General features: G+C 43.6%; 3 protein-coding genes across 4 annotated transcripts; 2 read left to right on the forward strand and 1 right to left on the reverse strand.

Annotated features, from left to right (window-relative positions):
- Positions 1–320: 320 nt before the first annotated feature.
- LOC131284900 (piggyBac transposable element-derived protein 1-like) lies at positions 321–5,262 on the reverse strand. The gene is made up of 2 exons (XM_058313759.1): positions 3,742–5,262; positions 321–347 (listed from the first exon to the last, which is right to left on the reverse strand). Exons 1-2 carry the CDS (start codon positions 5,260–5,262, stop codon positions 321–323), a joined length of 1,548 nt encoding a protein of 515 aa, XP_058169742.1.
- A 467-nt stretch (positions 5,263–5,729) lies between these two features.
- On the forward strand, positions 5,730–7,165 carry LOC131287286 (exosome complex component RRP45). The gene is made up of 2 exons (XM_058316321.1): positions 5,730–5,824; positions 5,901–7,165. Exons 1-2 carry the CDS (start codon positions 5,759–5,761, stop codon positions 7,155–7,157), a joined length of 1,323 nt encoding a protein of 440 aa, XP_058172304.1. The 5' UTR covers positions 5,730–5,758; the 3' UTR covers positions 7,158–7,165.
- Positions 7,166–7,726: 561 nt separating this feature from the next.
- On the forward strand, positions 7,727–9,734 carry LOC131286672 (N-acetylglucosamine-6-phosphate deacetylase). Of its 2 annotated transcripts, XM_058315658.1 has the most exons (5): positions 7,727–8,326; positions 8,395–8,669; positions 8,745–8,963; positions 9,034–9,355; positions 9,421–9,734. In XM_058315658.1, exons 1-5 carry the CDS (start codon positions 8,101–8,103, stop codon positions 9,618–9,620), a joined length of 1,242 nt encoding a protein of 413 aa, XP_058171641.1. In that variant the 5' UTR covers positions 7,727–8,100; the 3' UTR covers positions 9,621–9,734. The 2 variants fall into 2 exon arrangements, with proteins under 2 accessions (XP_058171641.1, XP_058171639.1); XM_058315656.1 differs by having other exon boundaries at positions 8,395–8,963.
- The last annotated feature ends 6,000 nt before the right edge of the window (positions 9,735–15,734 follow it).

The raw sequence follows: 15,734 nt of genomic DNA on the forward strand, positions 1-15,734 counted from the left end.
AAATTTAATACCGAATCAATTGTTATCTCATTATTTAAAAAAAATGAATTTAACAAATACCAAATATGCAATAGTAGTATTTCAAGTATATTGATAAATAGTCTAAAACAAACTTTGAAAATAAATATATTTAAATTTTATACAACCTAAGCAGCATAAAAAATATAAATGTAATAAATAATACAATCAGTCGAAAAGATGGATTGTTTGAAAATGTTGCACATTCATCTATTTCGGTTCTTCGGTGGATATAATTCGGACACTTTTTTGCGAAGAGGCATTATCTGAGGTTTATTGAATTTAGCAAATTTGTTGAAATATTATTGCGTTCCCATTTTACAGTACACCTATGAGTAAAAGAAAAAGAAAAAAAAGCAAGCACATAGTTTACCGAGCTGTATCTCCTGGCCTGTAATTGTGCCCGACTGAAACCGCCGGTCATAAATTCTTCGTATGTTTTCCATTCCCTTCGCATTTTGACACCCTCTCGACCTCCGTCTTATTGCGAGAAGATCGCCATACGGTCGAAAATAACGTCTTTCGCTTTCTTTCGCGCTCCTATCTTGGCCTTTAGATCGGCCTTACGATTATTTTTCCAGCACTTTCCAACGCTTTCACCATGGCCTACTCTATCCGGCGACAGGTGTAAGAAGTGTGGAAAACACCAACACATAACATGCATTTGGTGTATGATTTATTTCCCCATTGGCTGTAATATGCTTTTCATCTAAGATAAGGTAAATTTCATGCATATGCATAGGACATGAAATTTCTTTTAGCTGGTAAAACTTGTATCATACAACATTTGCTTTTTAAAGGTCAGTGTCGTAGTACCAAAAAACTAATAAAATCAAATTCAACAAACCTATGTATCTTAATAAAGATAGCGAGTTCGTTCCAATACATGTTTACCGATAATAGCTATTGCGAAATATGATGTTGCTGTCCCTTAAATAATAATTTTATGTACAACTATCAAAGAGTTGAACGGTGTGTTCAAGTGAAAAAAATCTTTTCTTAGAATGTGAAGCTGATTGATTGAATTCAAAATGTTCCGAAAAGTTATTTAACGCCGTGGCCCTTGCTTACATAGAGTTGACCATATATATTGGTCTAATATAAAGGACATCTAGTAAACTCGTGTGGCGCTGTGGACGTACAACTGCAATGAAGTGCACCATACTCAGGAGAGTAGGTGTATCTACCTCATCTTCGTCATGAAGACACCCTTGGCTTCTTGAAGGCTACGCTCTATTATTTGTGGATCTAACAAAAGGCATATGCATAGTCGGGTGTTATACATCAGCATGTTGCCAATTTTTGTGAAGTGACGTTTTGTAGGTTCGGTTCTACCTATCCAAATTTTATAAGCAAAGTTAGATGAATTACAGAATGGATCTGACCACGACACATACATCAGTCGTAGGCACATCGGGTCCGTGAAGTCAGAGGCGTGTCTTAGAATGAATCCAAGCATTCTGTGCACTTTTCTAGAATTACTTCATAATGCTCACGAATTGACTTGTGAATCAAAGTGTTGAGTTTTGCGATTACAACTTCAACAATCGAGTAGGCTATAGTCATGTAGTAGACTATGATGAATGTGAAGCAAGATATTATTTCTGTGTCTGTCTGTTAGTCTCGTCGGATGTAATCTGTTCAGTACGTGTAATAAAAGCAGAGTAGCGCAGTGGAAACGAATCAAATAACCAACAGGTTATGGGCCCAGAATCTTGAGCGTGAAAATGGTGGATACGAATTTCTCGATACAAAAGTTGAACGATTTCAATTATGAAATCTGGCGTTTTCGGCTGGAGTTGTTGCTGACCAAGGAAGAATTGATCGACGTAGTGAAAAATGAAAAGCCTGATACGCCTGATACTACCTGGATTGTTAAAGATGGTAGGGCTAGAGCTTTCATTAGTTTGTCCATCGACGACAACCAAGCGTGCCACGTCATCCGTTCCGCAACTGCAAAAGAAATGTGGGAAGCTCTGCGGAAACATCATGCACGAGCCACGCTATCCTCCAAAATTCATGTGCTGAGGAACCTGATTCGTCTACAATTGCCCGAAAATGGCAACATGGCAGAACATCTTGCTGAAATAACGCAATTGTCGAACCGACTCGCAAGTATGGGAGATGCTCTGAAAGAATATTGGCTAGTTGCTATTATTTTATCCAGCCTGCATGCATCGTATGATACTTTGATAAGCGCCCTAGAAAGCCGACCAGAAGAAGATTTGAATTTACAATTCGTAAAAGGAAAGCTTCTAGATGAATGGCGGAAAAGAGTCGAGCGTGATGGCCATGGAAATGGAGAGCATTCTTGCAAGGTTGTAAGAACAAAGCAACCTGTGCAGAAGAAAAGGCTCTGCCATTATTGTAATAAAGAAGGGCATATTAGGCGCTACTGCAGAAAACTAGAACAGGATCGATTACTGAAAAAGACGGAGGACCAAGCTGTGAACAGATCGTTTAAACAGAAGGCGCATTTGGTGGATGGAAATGCAGAAGTAGAAGTGTGTTTGGGAGCTAGATCTGAAAAGGAGAATTGCTCTGCGTCATGGATCTTCGATTCAGGAGCAACTTCTCATATGACTAGCAACGCATCGCTACTAGATGAAATACGTGCGAACACCACAAATGTGAGCTTGGCTGATGGAAGGGAAACATCTGCAGCAAGGTTTGGATCTGCTAAGTTTCGATCTATTAATGGAAATGAAAAGGACATCCTTGTGAGGCTGAAACATGTGTATCATGTGCCGTCACTGTCAGGAAGTCTGCTGTCTGTAAGCAAGTTGTGTGATGAAAACTGCACAGTAAACTTTTCCAAAAATGGCTGCGTTGTGAAGAAAGACGGCAAAGTGTTGATGAAAGGACAACGCAATGGAAATCTTTATCAGCTCAATACCGATGTACAGCGAAAGTTGTTGGCAACGGCCGGATATAATGCTAACTGGGTCACAGAGACCATAGTACTGTGAAAATCATCATGTAGAAGAAATTAGGAGTTGTGTGAAAACGGAATGTTGCAACTCACTTATTGTCCCACAGAACACATGGTGGCTGTCATCTTTACCAAGCCACTAGGAACAACAAAGTTCAAGAAGTTATCTAGGTTGTTAGGTTTGACCTAAGGGAATTGTTGAAGCGGTTGTAATTGAGGAGGAGTGTTGAGTTTTGCGATTACAACTTCAACAATCGAGTAGGCTATAGTCATGTAGTAGACTATGATGAATGTGAAGCAAGATATTATTTCTGTGTCTGTCTGTTAGTCTCGTCGGATGTAATCTGTTCAGTACGTGTAATAAAAGCAGAGTAGCGCAGTGGAAACGAATCAAATAACCAACACAAAGGAAGAGCCGAGGTCGATGCGAACTGTGCAATGTGATACTAGGAGTCGATTCAGGGACTACAAATGAGTGATAGAACAGTCGCTACTGTGGAATTAGGTATTATTTTATTTGATAATGCGAATTAGTTCGTTACAGCGCTATCCCCAGCGTAGCATACGTAACAGATGCAAGCATAATGATCATTACACACGAATTTTCCACAAGAGTCGCAAGAACTGCGTGTCGTCTTATTGCGTGACCGTCCACACATGTAGCAACGGCCACGTGCACCATCCCGTTTCGTAGACACCGGACGAATATCATACTCAGCCTTTTCAATGCCGAGAAATATTCCAATTCGCTGCCTTAGCAGTGGCGTTATTGTTTTTAAGTAGAGTCGAACTTGAGCCTGCGGGCGCAATAGCTCCAGCGCCATATCGGTCAGAAACTCACGCCGGTCCAAATTGCTCTCCGGATGGTTCATACGATAGATGCACCACGCATTGATGGCACTGATGTTCATCAGGTTGAAGAACACGATCATTTGCCATCGGCGTGTGTTCCTTGAGACGTCGTACGTGGTGCACATTTGGTGGATCAGCTGGACGACGTTTTTGGTTCTATTGTAAAGTTGAACTATTTTCGGATCCGGCGACTCCTCCTTATCACCGTCCATACTGTCCGTGTCGGAGCTTTCCTCACGATAGGACGACATAAGAATCAACAGGTCTTTACTGCGTACCATGTGTGAAATCAAAGATGCCATTTCGTGGTAAGCAGTCAGCGTGTCGTTTTCGGTGCGCCCTTTGCTGACCGTGAACTGCTTAGGTATATTCTTGCAGGATTTCGTCACCTCTCCGATCAGCATTGTTCGGCTATCGTGAAGCTTTTTAATTGTATCCAGCGAGGTGAACTTGGGTGACATAATAATCGTCTTGTGTTTACCTTGCACGGGCTCGGTCATTCGCATGGCAACGTCTGTTGGATCGTAGCTTAAGTCATACGGTTTGTGATTATTCGGAACACATAACTCCATGTTGCAAGTATACGGAATTTCGCAGTCAACTAGCAAGTGGCACTTAAGCCCACCGCTCGGTTTCGCTGGAATAGATTGACGAAATTCACAAGCACCCTTGAACGGTGTCAACTGTTCCCCTAATGCAAGCAACCGACCGGGGCGAAAGAATTTCTGGAAGTTGGTAATGATGCGCTCATAGATCGCCCGGATCGGTGCCAGTTTGTCGGTATCCGTCTCCTCTTCTGTCGTTGCCGGATCATCAAACTGCAGGCACCGGCTCAGGAAAGTGAATCGATGGATACCCATCGTAAGAAAAACCGCCTCCATTCCGGTGCCTTTTTTGGCCTCAAAAAGGTGATCGATTTTTTGGCGACCATCTTGGACCGTGCCTGCGATGTACAGGATTCCCAAATAAGCCATTATTTCCACAGCGTTCGTGTCGCTTGCATCCCTGGGTCGGGCGTAATTCTGTTTTTCCACACTTATACGCTCGTTGGTATGTTCGGTGATCGTAGCGATAACATCGGCATCAAGAAAAAGCGATAAGCACTCGGATGGAGATTTTGCCGCTTTTGCCAGTCCCAGGGGACCTGCTTTGGCTTGGGCAATTTTGCGGCCCGCATTTGTGGATACATTCGGCTTGTCGGGAGGCGTTGCCGACCAAACCGAGTTTTCTATCTCTCCGTTAGCAATCTGTACACAGTGTAGTTGAACGGTATGCTTAGACTCCACTTCCTCTTCGTCATCCTCTACGATTGGAAACTCATGCACTTCCGGTGGTTCGTCCTCTGGATCAATGTACTCTACGACGTAGTCTACATTATCCACCTCATCGTCCATTTCTTCATCATCCCAGCCGTCTACAATTTGCCAAAGGTTGTTTACATTCTGCAATGTACCAGACATGTCGATGGTAACGATACCAAGAGCTAAAATATAAGAGATTCAGGTATTAATTTTACCATTGATAAGCTGATAGTTTAACTTACAGTTGTTTGGTGAATGTGAAGATTTAAAATTTCACCAATCTTCTGCGCTTTTGAATCAAGTACGCAACTACACAAATCTGTAAGCAGAAAGTCGCTTGAGTGACAATCGTCATCCGAGAAAATTGATTACCAATTGAACACGATAATTACCAGTACGTTGCACTATAGAACTAATTCATACAGAGATCAAATCAAATGGAGTTTTGATAATATTAGCTTTCAGAAAATCGATTTAATACAAAATATTGTACGCCTCGCTTGGACACCGTTCTTGGCGCAATGAAAAGAAAACAACAAGCATCGCGAAGATGGACAGCTCGCCCAAATGTCAGTGTCAACTGTCAAGATCGCTTGGTCGATGCTTTTATTTGTAAACTCAATCACTGAACGTGCTCGTGGTCGCCGGTAACATCATGAAGGAAACTTTGCTATCCAATAATGAAAAATCCTTTGTACAAAAAGCTATCCTGGAGTCCATCGTGAGTATTCGTGACGGCAACGATTGCTGCATTATTTGGAGATCGTGGGATATACTAAACAAGCGATATCTTGCAGCGTGTCGATGGGCGAAAGATGGACGAATTCCGTAAGCTACGGATAAACTTCGGAAGTGAATGGGGTTTGGTGCATGTTACACTAGGTCAAACGAGGGCCGTGGCACGGGTTACCTGCGAAGTGGTGCAACCGAAAGCTACCCGTCCAAACGAAGGTACCCTCTTTGTGAACGTGGAACTTGGCCCGATGGCAGCACCACATTTTGATGGAGGTCGACAATCCGATGAATGCGTTCAGCTGAACCGCATTCTCGAACGTGCATTGAAAGATTCTGGTTGCTTGGATTTGGAGTCACTGTGTCTGGTTGCCGAGGAAAAAGTATGGAATCTCCGAATCGATGTGAATGTGCTCAACCACGAGGGTAACGTTATCGACTGCTGTTCGATTGCGGCCCTAACTGCGCTGGCACACTTTAAGCGACCCGACATCACGGTGGACGGCGAAAATGTTATCGTGCACACCATGGAAGAAAAGGAACCGATCAAGGTTACGCTTTACCATTACCCAATCTGCGTTAGTTACGCGATCTTCAACAAAGGAGCCGTTGCTATTGCCGATCCGACCAACTTGGAGGAGCGAGTTGCTGAAGCAAAGATGGTTTTCGGGCTCAACTCATATGGGGAGTTATGCGGGCTACATTTGGGCGGTATCACACTGACAAGCGCAAATCTGCTTTTGAGAACTTCGAAGAAAGCCAGCGAACGCGCTCGATTGGTCGTGGAAATGATCAAAGCCGCCATTCTAAAGGATGGGCAAAATCGCGAAAACGGAGTGCCCGTTGGTTTTGCCGAAAGCATCGAAAGAAACGAAATCACGGTACACGCTCAGGACCGGATAAGTGTTCGTTTAAAACGCTTCAAACTGAAGATCGACGGAGAAGACCACACCAATTCCGATAACGAAGCAGATGAGAGTGATGGAGAGAAGAACAATGAAATGGAGATAAATGAAACCGATACCACCGCTGCTGAGGCAAACGCCGTACAAATGGTCGCTGAAGAACCGGATGAACCGGAGCAGCTTGTGGAAGTCGGTGACAACGGGGCCGTTTTAGTCCCAAATGTAGAGGGCAATCAGTGGCTAACCGAAGAGGAGTTGCAAAAGGTTGCGAGAGCAGAGGGTAAAAAGCGTCTCAAGACCAGTATCAAATCTAAAAAGAAATTAAAACGAGAAACAGCAACATGGAGTGAGGAGCCACTAGAAATTAGTGACGGTAGCGATGGAGAAACTGTAGTTTTAACATCTGCTGATTTATAGGACAATAAAAAATAATTGTGGTATTGTACTTTGAAGCTTGTTTTGTATCTTTATTTTATTTATAACTTCGTTTACGAATTTGAATACTACATAACATTGTAAATGCTTAGCAGGAAGAAAGTAAAACTCTTGATAAATGTTTATCCTTGAGCATCGGTAAACGAAAAGATTTTGTTGGCAACATTGTACGGTTCTTTAGGAACTTGGTCCATTGTTCCTTAGTCCAGAAATTGTAGGAACGTACTAAGTTCAGTTCGAGAACATCAACTCTAGTGCATCTGCGTTATCAAAATAAACCAAAACCACAATAAACCTAGATAAGAAAAAAATGATCGCAAGATTGTTGACTTATCATGTTTTATCAATTTCGTGCGATTAGAAAGGAGGAAGACTAGTCAAATCAGAGCAAATCATTTATCAGATTAGGTTGCGGTCGGGCCAACCCCGCGATCGGAAGTTAATTTTGATGACACAGTTTTATTATCAGCAAAATTAACCACCAACTACCGATCGGCACTAGAAACACTGGTTTAGCAGATGCTGGAGGACGGAGAGGGTAGCTGCACCAATGAATGCTTGATCGTATCATCCTTAACGACCGTGCGTCCTTGGACTTTATAAAGCTTATATCATGCAAAAATGGTTATCATCGTACTCAGTTGCCATTACCCGTTTGACGTAGAAGGATCTTCTTCAGTGCTCTTCCACTGCCAACGCGAAGCGGTAGCCACTTGACGATTGTTGTGTGTACTAAATTGTTGATCCGTTGTGTGTGCGTTTGTGATTCTTCAATCAGCCTGAACAGGGTATTCGGTAGACAAGGTCTTTCATTGGTTTCAAATTGGTCGCCGTCAATTAATGTGATTTAGCCGAACTGCTTCAACTACGAAAGTCCCATTTTGAGAGGGAGTCAGTAAAACAAGTTTTCTCGCCAGTCAGTGCAATGTCGGCCAGCGTAACCCTGAGTAGTACGGATAAGAAACTGACCCAGTTTCGGAATTGTCGAATACTGCGCAACCACCAGCTGGTGCAGGACGATCTTTGGGTGCGCGATGGTAAAATCATCGATCCCGAGAAAGTATTCTTCGATGAAAAAGGACAGGCGGATGTGCAGATCGACTGCCAGGGTGCGATCGTCGCACCAGGATTTATTGATTTGCAGATCAATGGTAAGGGTAACGACCTCGCAATATCCCGACAAAAGCAAATCATTCTTCTCGACGATCATCAACAACAGGTGGATATGGTGTAGATTTTTCGTTTGATGTCCAAACGGTCGAGTTAGGTGTGGCGAAGGTGGCTAAAGGGTTGCTGGCCCACGGTGTCACATCGTTCTGTCCCACACTGGTCACGTCTCCACCGGAAACATACCATTCCGTGCTTCCCAAGATTCCCCGTAGTGCCGGTGGCCACCACGGTGCGACCGTGTTGGGATGTCACGTCGAGGGCCCCTTCATCAACACGAACAAAAAAGGGGCACATCCACCGGAGTGCATTAAAGAGTTTGAACAGGTAGGATTATCCACAGGTGCTCTTATTCAAAACAACCTTCTGATCGTGCTAAATGCTTCTTATCTCGCTGTCAAGGGTATGGCTACCGTGCGTGAGGTTTACGGTTCGTTGGATAACGTGCAGATAATAACGCTTGCCCCTGAGAAGGCAGGTGCCTCGGAGGTGATCCAAGAACTGAGCAACAGCGGCATTACCGTCTCAGTGGGTCATTCGATGGCCAATCTACACGATGGAGAAGTTGCGGTCCGACACGGTGCGAGGCTAATAACTCATCTGTTCAACGCCATGCTTCCGGTTTGATTACCTCTTATGCAAAGTCTCAGTAGAACCGATTACTTTAAAGATTGTTTTCTTTGATGCACAGTTTCACCATCGGGATCCTGGGTTGGTGGGCCTACTGACGACGGATAACATTCCGAAGGATACCCTCGTTTACTTCGGTATCATCTCCGACGGTGTTCACACGCACCCGGCTGCCCTTCGCATTGCATATAAGACGCGGCCGGAAGGGCTTATTCTGGTGACTGATGCCATATCGGCCATGGGTCTTGCGGAGGGCCGGCATCGGATCGGACAGATGGAGATAGAAATTCGTGCTGGGCGAGCGTATGTCGCGGGAACAAACACCCTCTGTGGCAGCATTGCTCCGATGGATGAGTGTATACGTTTCTTCAAAAAAGCATCGAGTAAGACAAATATTTCAAACTGATCAGGCCGATGAATTTTCTTAAAATATTTATTTGCTCTACAGGTTGCTCAATTGAATATGCTCTGGAGGCTGCTTCACTTCATCCGGCACTGTGCGTCGGCATCGAGAAGCGAAAGGGCACACTCGAGTATGGAGCAGATGCGGACTTTGTTATGTTAGACGATGAATTGATCGTGAAATCCACGTGGATAGCGGGCGAGTGCGTCTTCAGAGGCGATACAATAATCTCAAATGCGTTGTAAATGCGCTTGAACATGTTTTTATCTACTCAGGATAGCAACTATCCGATATGTTTAACCAATGAGAAACCTTGTGGCATAATGTTGGCATGTTAAAAAAATATAGCGATTTATACACAACCCAGCGTCCTGTTTCGAGTATGGCAACCCGGTTGACAAAAATTCAAATTTTTTGCAGCTGCATGTAGTTACAGCAAGTTTTTCCATGGCAGATTGCTGGGACTCTTGCCTGGAACTACATGATAGTAGCAAAAATTTAAATTTCTGTCAATCGGGAATGGTTTTAAATCAATTAATTACTAAAAACAAGGAAGTTATGCAGTTAATGTGTTGAAAATAACTGCGCAACCATCAATGCTCTTTTGGGGGACTTGTAATTCATAACTATTGTTACTTTGCTATCTATGCGATTGTAGACTTGATACGAGTCTGGCGTTTCGATTTCAAATCCAACAAACAAACAAACCGCATTTTTGCGCGTTTTTTTGACAGTTACATTACAAACAAGGTGAATAGAGTTCTGAAAACAACCCAACGAACCATTGCGAAAGGGTTTGTAATATCCAACAATTTTAAGGAAGCAATAGAAAACACAATTTTCATTTATTTGTGGACCAGGGGTGATCAGCTCACTTATGAAAATTGGCGTCCAGTTAATATATTACAAATTATCCAGGTCTCATTGCTTCAAAGTAATTTTTTTCCTTCGCAAGATATTTCTAAAAAATATAGTTCTCACCAACTCTCTTTTTTCAAATACACTGGGCTAGAACAGGGATGAAAAGTTGTAGAGTCTAAATTGAAACATCATTCATAAGAGTACAAATACCAGTGTTGCAGCTTATTAGGCATGCACTTTTGTGGGATAATTTGTGTACAGTCTGTTCTCGAGTTACGCGGTTCTCGACTTACGCGGATTCGGAGATACGCGGTTTTCAAAATTTGACAGTAGATTGGGTTTATTACATCGATTTAAATTCCTGAGATGAACAACCACACGAATAAATTCGGAAATTCGGATACGCGGATTTCTCTGGTCCCAATTATCCGCGTAACTCGGGAACAGACTGTAATGCCTTATGCCTTACTTGGTTGCACGATCCTGTGGTTTCTCCAATATTTAACACATTCACATCTTATATAAGTTTTGTATGCACGTACATGCGAATACGTAATTGTACAGTAGGCATATTGCCGATAGCTCGGCATTGGATAAATCCATGTGATAGATTATGCATATGAATCCTCTTGAAGAAAACGACTAACGCACGCATTATCATTTCCTACCATAAAGTTAAGGGGTGGATAAGTACAGTTTTTTGGATTTTCCATCAATCGGGTGGTCTAGTTTTTATCATATGCATAGACCTCACTCTTGCAAGGACGTTGTGTAAACTTATTGTCAAAATACTTTATTCACCTTGGCATTGGCAACATGCTTGACTATTTGACAACCGGTTGTAAGACCGATCTTCGTAATTTGTTCTACATGCTTTGACCTGGTCTCCTGCAGTGACGTTGGTCGGAGCAGACGGCGTGTAGAACGGTACTGATTTTACTGTCGGGATTTTTTCACCAACTTCAGGATGAAGGTAATTGTCTCACGTTGATTAAATCTCCTCAATGTTCAAGTATTTTGATGCATCCATGCGATGATGCAATCGTGCTCTGGTGCGGTGTATTTAGGTGCCCAAAAACAGCTCACAAATTCTCCACATTGAAACTGGTGCTGCGCTTTCGATAGTGAAAAATTTGACGAAGGTGGAAGAAAAAAATCTGCAGCTTGCCTCGGCGCAGTGTGTTTCTTCGCGCGTGTGGCGAAGTTGTTGGAGTACCCTGTCGATAGAGCTGGTTGCTATCGATCGAAATTGCGTTTCCAAAGCAGACTAAAGAATATTTTCCAATCGAATTTATATCTTTAGTTCTTGTTGCTGGGAGCTCTGCGGAAGTGTTCTCTGGATGTGTGTGCGTGTGTGTGTGAATCGAGCATGGTTTGCTATCTTATGTAAATCAAAAAGTTCAGCGAATCGCTTGTTACCTACCAGAGGTGTAATTATAGTCGTTGAAGGTATAAAATCCTTCTTTAGAACACCGTTCAAAATGCTTCGCTTTGATTGATGTGTCCAACTAGAATCATTCCGGTGGAGAAAAATGTCCAAGCCATGAGGAGCCCCTACACCTTCCTCCGTCCAATGGTGTCTACCGTTTTAGCCGTCATTTATTCTGTTCCTTCCGTATGTGTCGTTGGCCACACGCGCCGCGGTGTGCGCCTCTGTTCTGTGGTGTGATGCTGCGGTGCGTGCGCTAACGAGACCCACCCCGCCCCCCTCATTATTACCTCTCCTATGGTGTACGTGCGCGAGAGTGAAAAAAGCGATTCCGTCGTAGTCCAATCCGTCAATGGAATCGCAATTCGCTGTGCTAAGTAGGCTGGTAAAAGCAGGAATCAAAAAAAGTGGCAAACTAGACGACGAGAATTTTGTGTAGATTGTGCTAGAATTTGGTCAGAGTTTCGTTCAACGAACGAGCATCAATTCGACGAGTGCTGTGCGAGTGTTTAAAGGAATTGGAATGAATGAAACACCGCTACAGCAAATGTTTTGCTCCCTTTGATTTTATAAATTGTAATCAATAACGCAGTTGGTCTGCTTGGGATGTAAAAATAGTTGCAGCGTTCTTCTCGGCAGACCTGCGTACTCTACCGTTCGATGAAGCTTCTGTTTTTGTTGTGCAATAACTCTGACAGTTCGCATTTTGCCCTCCACAGGGCTACATACGTTTCTAGAAAAGCCATTCATAAGGGGTAGAAGAAAATAATACCTCCAAAGGAATTTGTCCTGTCCTGTCGCTGCTGCTGGTGCTGTTGCTCCTGTTTTTAGTATCCCATTCCAAGGACACGATTTCCCGGCTCTCGCTCCCGTCTGTCCCGCGTGCCCAATCGCGTGCTCTTCCTATGTTCTCTTAAATTGCATACATTTCGCGTTCTTTCGATAAACTTTCGTCCCTTTCCTACTGCCGTTGGATAGTTACTCTCTAGTTGCAGCGCCTTTAACTGCCCTTCCCGAGTAGCCGTACAGCATCATATCCTCGCCCTTTTCGATGCTCCCTTGTTGTGTGGAAGGAGCTTCCGAACTATCCGCATTGGCATCCCTGTGGCGTTTGCTCTGTGCCCTGCCGTGCCCTGCCACCGGCGGCGTCGCGAACATTACGCGGAGTAAATCACGAGAAAAGTTACCCCGCGTCGTCCTGGTCCTGGCGCTCCACTAGCGGCATGTGTTTATACTTGCATTTCGGCCATTGATCAGCCGAGACGGAGCCGAATAGCGACTGAGAGCCACGGCCGGACTTTGCTCAGGACACGTTCCGAGCGGCAAACGTTGCTCATTCCGCGCGAGACAGTTACGCGAGGCGGTTCGCGGGCCACGGAACGACGATTTTCCGAGCTGAGCGAGTTACACTTTCCCAGTGCCACTAGCAGCAGGAGCAGTGCGCGGTCCGGATCGTTACTGCATCGTCCTCCGCATCGGAATCGGTTGGTGGTAGTAGGCGTTGCATTCGTGCTAGTCCGTCACTTTCCTTCGCTCGCGACAAATAGCCCTAGAAACTGGATTCAAACGGATCATTCAAGCTCCCTGTTTCATCGAAAGGATACTTTTCAAGTGCACTGGCGAGGACATCGGACCATCGTCATCCGTTTGGGTCGGGGAGGTCGGTGTGAGTGACCGGGTGGTAACGGGAGGAAATTGATTTCTGCTGCATTCAGCAAAAACTCTTACCCAAATCGAACGCAGGGGGTGAAAAATTATGTCCAAGTGCTTCGAGTGAGTTTGTGGAACATTTTGAAGGAGGGTTACAACATGAATTACATAAACCTGCGACAGGAATCGATAAGAGTGAACATAGGATGGACGGATTACCTAGTTTTCCCAACTCATTGCCCACCTCTTGTTTCTGAAAAAGCATTTGCTATTCGTTAACCCGTGTACAGCCTACAGTGATTAGTAAAGGAGATTTAAAAATTTACATATTTTCTACCCAACTACCTAGGGGTTACGAATTAAACCTACTCGAAATTATGTGTATTATTACCAGGGTATCATGGTTTGTTGGAAAATGTCTCCGTTTTTGTCGTTTTTACTGCAGTCAGTCCCCGCATTGGGGTGTGTTAGGAAAAATTTCCCCGTGCACGTCGGTGTGTAACCAACCGAGCGTCTCCCTCAACGTTCTTATGTTGCGAACGTGGGGCGCGCTGTTTGAGAGAGAGTGGCGTTGTAATGTTGTCTCTTCGACCCAGCAGCACTTGCGGTGGTTATGCAATTTTTCCTTTCTGGCAGAACAACGTGCGTCTCCGTCGAGCCGTGCCTGGTGCTGGTGACGCGTGTGTGTATGAGCGTGAATTTCAGTTTAAGCCCTAACTTCTGCTGCCGGAATCAGAATGCGCCCGTGAAGTGAAAGGATCAATCGTATCTATACCATGAATGGTGACTTTATGCCATTTAGATAGAATGTCAAGAATCCATCGATTTTCAATGCTAATGATCATCGTGTGTCCGTTATGGATTAAAATGCCGAAAAACAAAGTTGGCTTAATCTCTGTGCCACTTTTGCGATTGCACAATCCGGATCGTCCGTTGCCCATGGTAACATCGGCTTGCTAGGCTCAGACTCAGATGGAGGCGCATTGTCATTTTCCAATAGCAGCAGTGTTAAGCGTTGCCAGCGCAACGTATTGACATAGCTATAGATCGAAGAAGAAAAGTCTTCGTTGATTCATTGTAAGTTTGGTCGCCTTTCAAAGCGGAAGCTAGTGTTTTTATTCGTTCTGTTCGTGCGTATCGGAGTACTGGTGATTTTTCTTGAGCTAGTTGAAGCTTGATGAAAAACATTTTATTTGTTATAAATTCCAAAACACACAGTTCATCCCTTTACCAGGGAAAGAGAAGTGTCCAACAGAACACTAGATGTGAGTGCTTGACGTCACCAGCGTAACGTTGTGTTTGATGGTATTTATGACCGGGCTAGCTCTTTCATTTCCTTAGATCTCGACTTCCATTAATGAAATTAGTTCGAACTGCGAGGGACTGATTTTCCGTACCTGGTGTCTTTACACCAGCTTTAAGTTCTATTTGTTAGTGTTTATGGTTTACGTAATGCTGCAATAAGCCACTTTTCTCATCTAAAGGTTTTAATTTTGCTCATGTTATTTCATTTCATTTCATTCAATTTAATTTGTTCTATAATTATTGTTTTGTAAATCTTAATCGTTCGCCTAATGTATATAGTTGAAATTTGATCAACGACATCGTCTTGATAGCATTTAAAATGTATTGCAGCATTTCCGTAGTTCCCGCTTTGTTTGAGGTGTATGGCTTGAGTGGAGTGAAACTGGATGTGGTCTTATACGACGGTATTGTCGAAATATCGATCCACGTTCGTGGCCCATTGCCAATCCCGATTATCCAAAATGCACCGCACAACGATCCTCTGATGCTCGGGCTTCCCTCCCCTTTTCTTATATCAGGAATAATTTGTTCCAAGTGTTCCCCGTTGTGCTTCGGGTTGCATAATGAAGTTCTCCGGCAGCTAGTTGGGACGGTGTTGTACTGGGTACTCGGGAAACCGCTCCTTTTAGGGGTACGCGTAATATTCATCATCCGTACGTACGCGTCTACGCACTTCTTGTTGATGCGACTAAAATATTCTAATGTTTTGCATTAACCATTCTATGGAAATGAGTGTGTGCATGCCTGGCTGGCTCAAGTTTGTACTCAGGCATCGATTTATGCAATGGTTTCGGTGATGCTCGAATATCGAAGATGGTCGTTGGCGGCGTAATGTTCGCGCATTGACCCAAAGTCCTTTGGATGTCCTTTCCGGCATCGTGAGTGGAAGGTCCAGGTTAATGTCTTTAGAGGCCGTATGGTTTTGCGATGTAGTTAACTGGAGGTATCGGAAATGCTTTTGTTTCTTAATTAGGTTTATCTTATGAGTAATTAAAATTTTTAAGATTAGCATACATTTACACGTATATGTTTCTAAGACTCGTGGAAATTTACTAATACAATATTTTTAATCATCTTTCTTTAACAGATATTGGGCTGCACTGCATGAATTCAC

The sequence above is a fragment of the Anopheles ziemanni genome, chromosome 3 (assembly GCF_943734765.1).
Source record: "Anopheles ziemanni chromosome 3, idAnoZiCoDA_A2_x.2, whole genome shotgun sequence".
Lineage (NCBI taxonomy): Eukaryota > Metazoa > Arthropoda > Insecta > Diptera > Culicidae > Anopheles > Anopheles ziemanni.

Excerpts from the sequence above, each read along its gene's own strand:
- LOC131284900 (XM_058313759.1), bottom strand. The coding sequence starts at position 5,262 with ATGTCTGGTACATTGCAGAATGTAAACAACCTTTGGCAAATTGTAGAC. Across the intron at positions 348-3,741 it reads TATTGCGCCCGCAGGCTCAA|GTGTACTGTAAAATGGGAAC; the intron begins GTTCGACTCTAC and ends TTTTACTCATAG.
- LOC131287286 (XM_058316321.1), top strand. The coding sequence starts at position 5,759 with ATGAAGGAAACTTTGCTATCCAATAATGAAAAATCCTTTGTACAAAAA. Across the intron at positions 5,825-5,900 it reads AAGCTATCCTGGAGTCCATC|CGTGTCGATGGGCGAAAGAT; the intron begins GTGAGTATTCGT and ends GATATCTTGCAG.
- LOC131286672 (XM_058315656.1), top strand. The coding sequence starts at position 8,101 with ATGTCGGCCAGCGTAACCCTGAGTAGTACGGATAAGAAACTGACCCAG. Across the intron at positions 8,964-9,033 it reads TGTTCAACGCCATGCTTCCG|TTTCACCATCGGGATCCTGG; the intron begins GTTTGATTACCT and ends TTTGATGCACAG. Across the intron at positions 9,356-9,420 it reads TTTCTTCAAAAAAGCATCGA|GTTGCTCAATTGAATATGCT; the intron begins GTAAGACAAATA and ends TTTGCTCTACAG.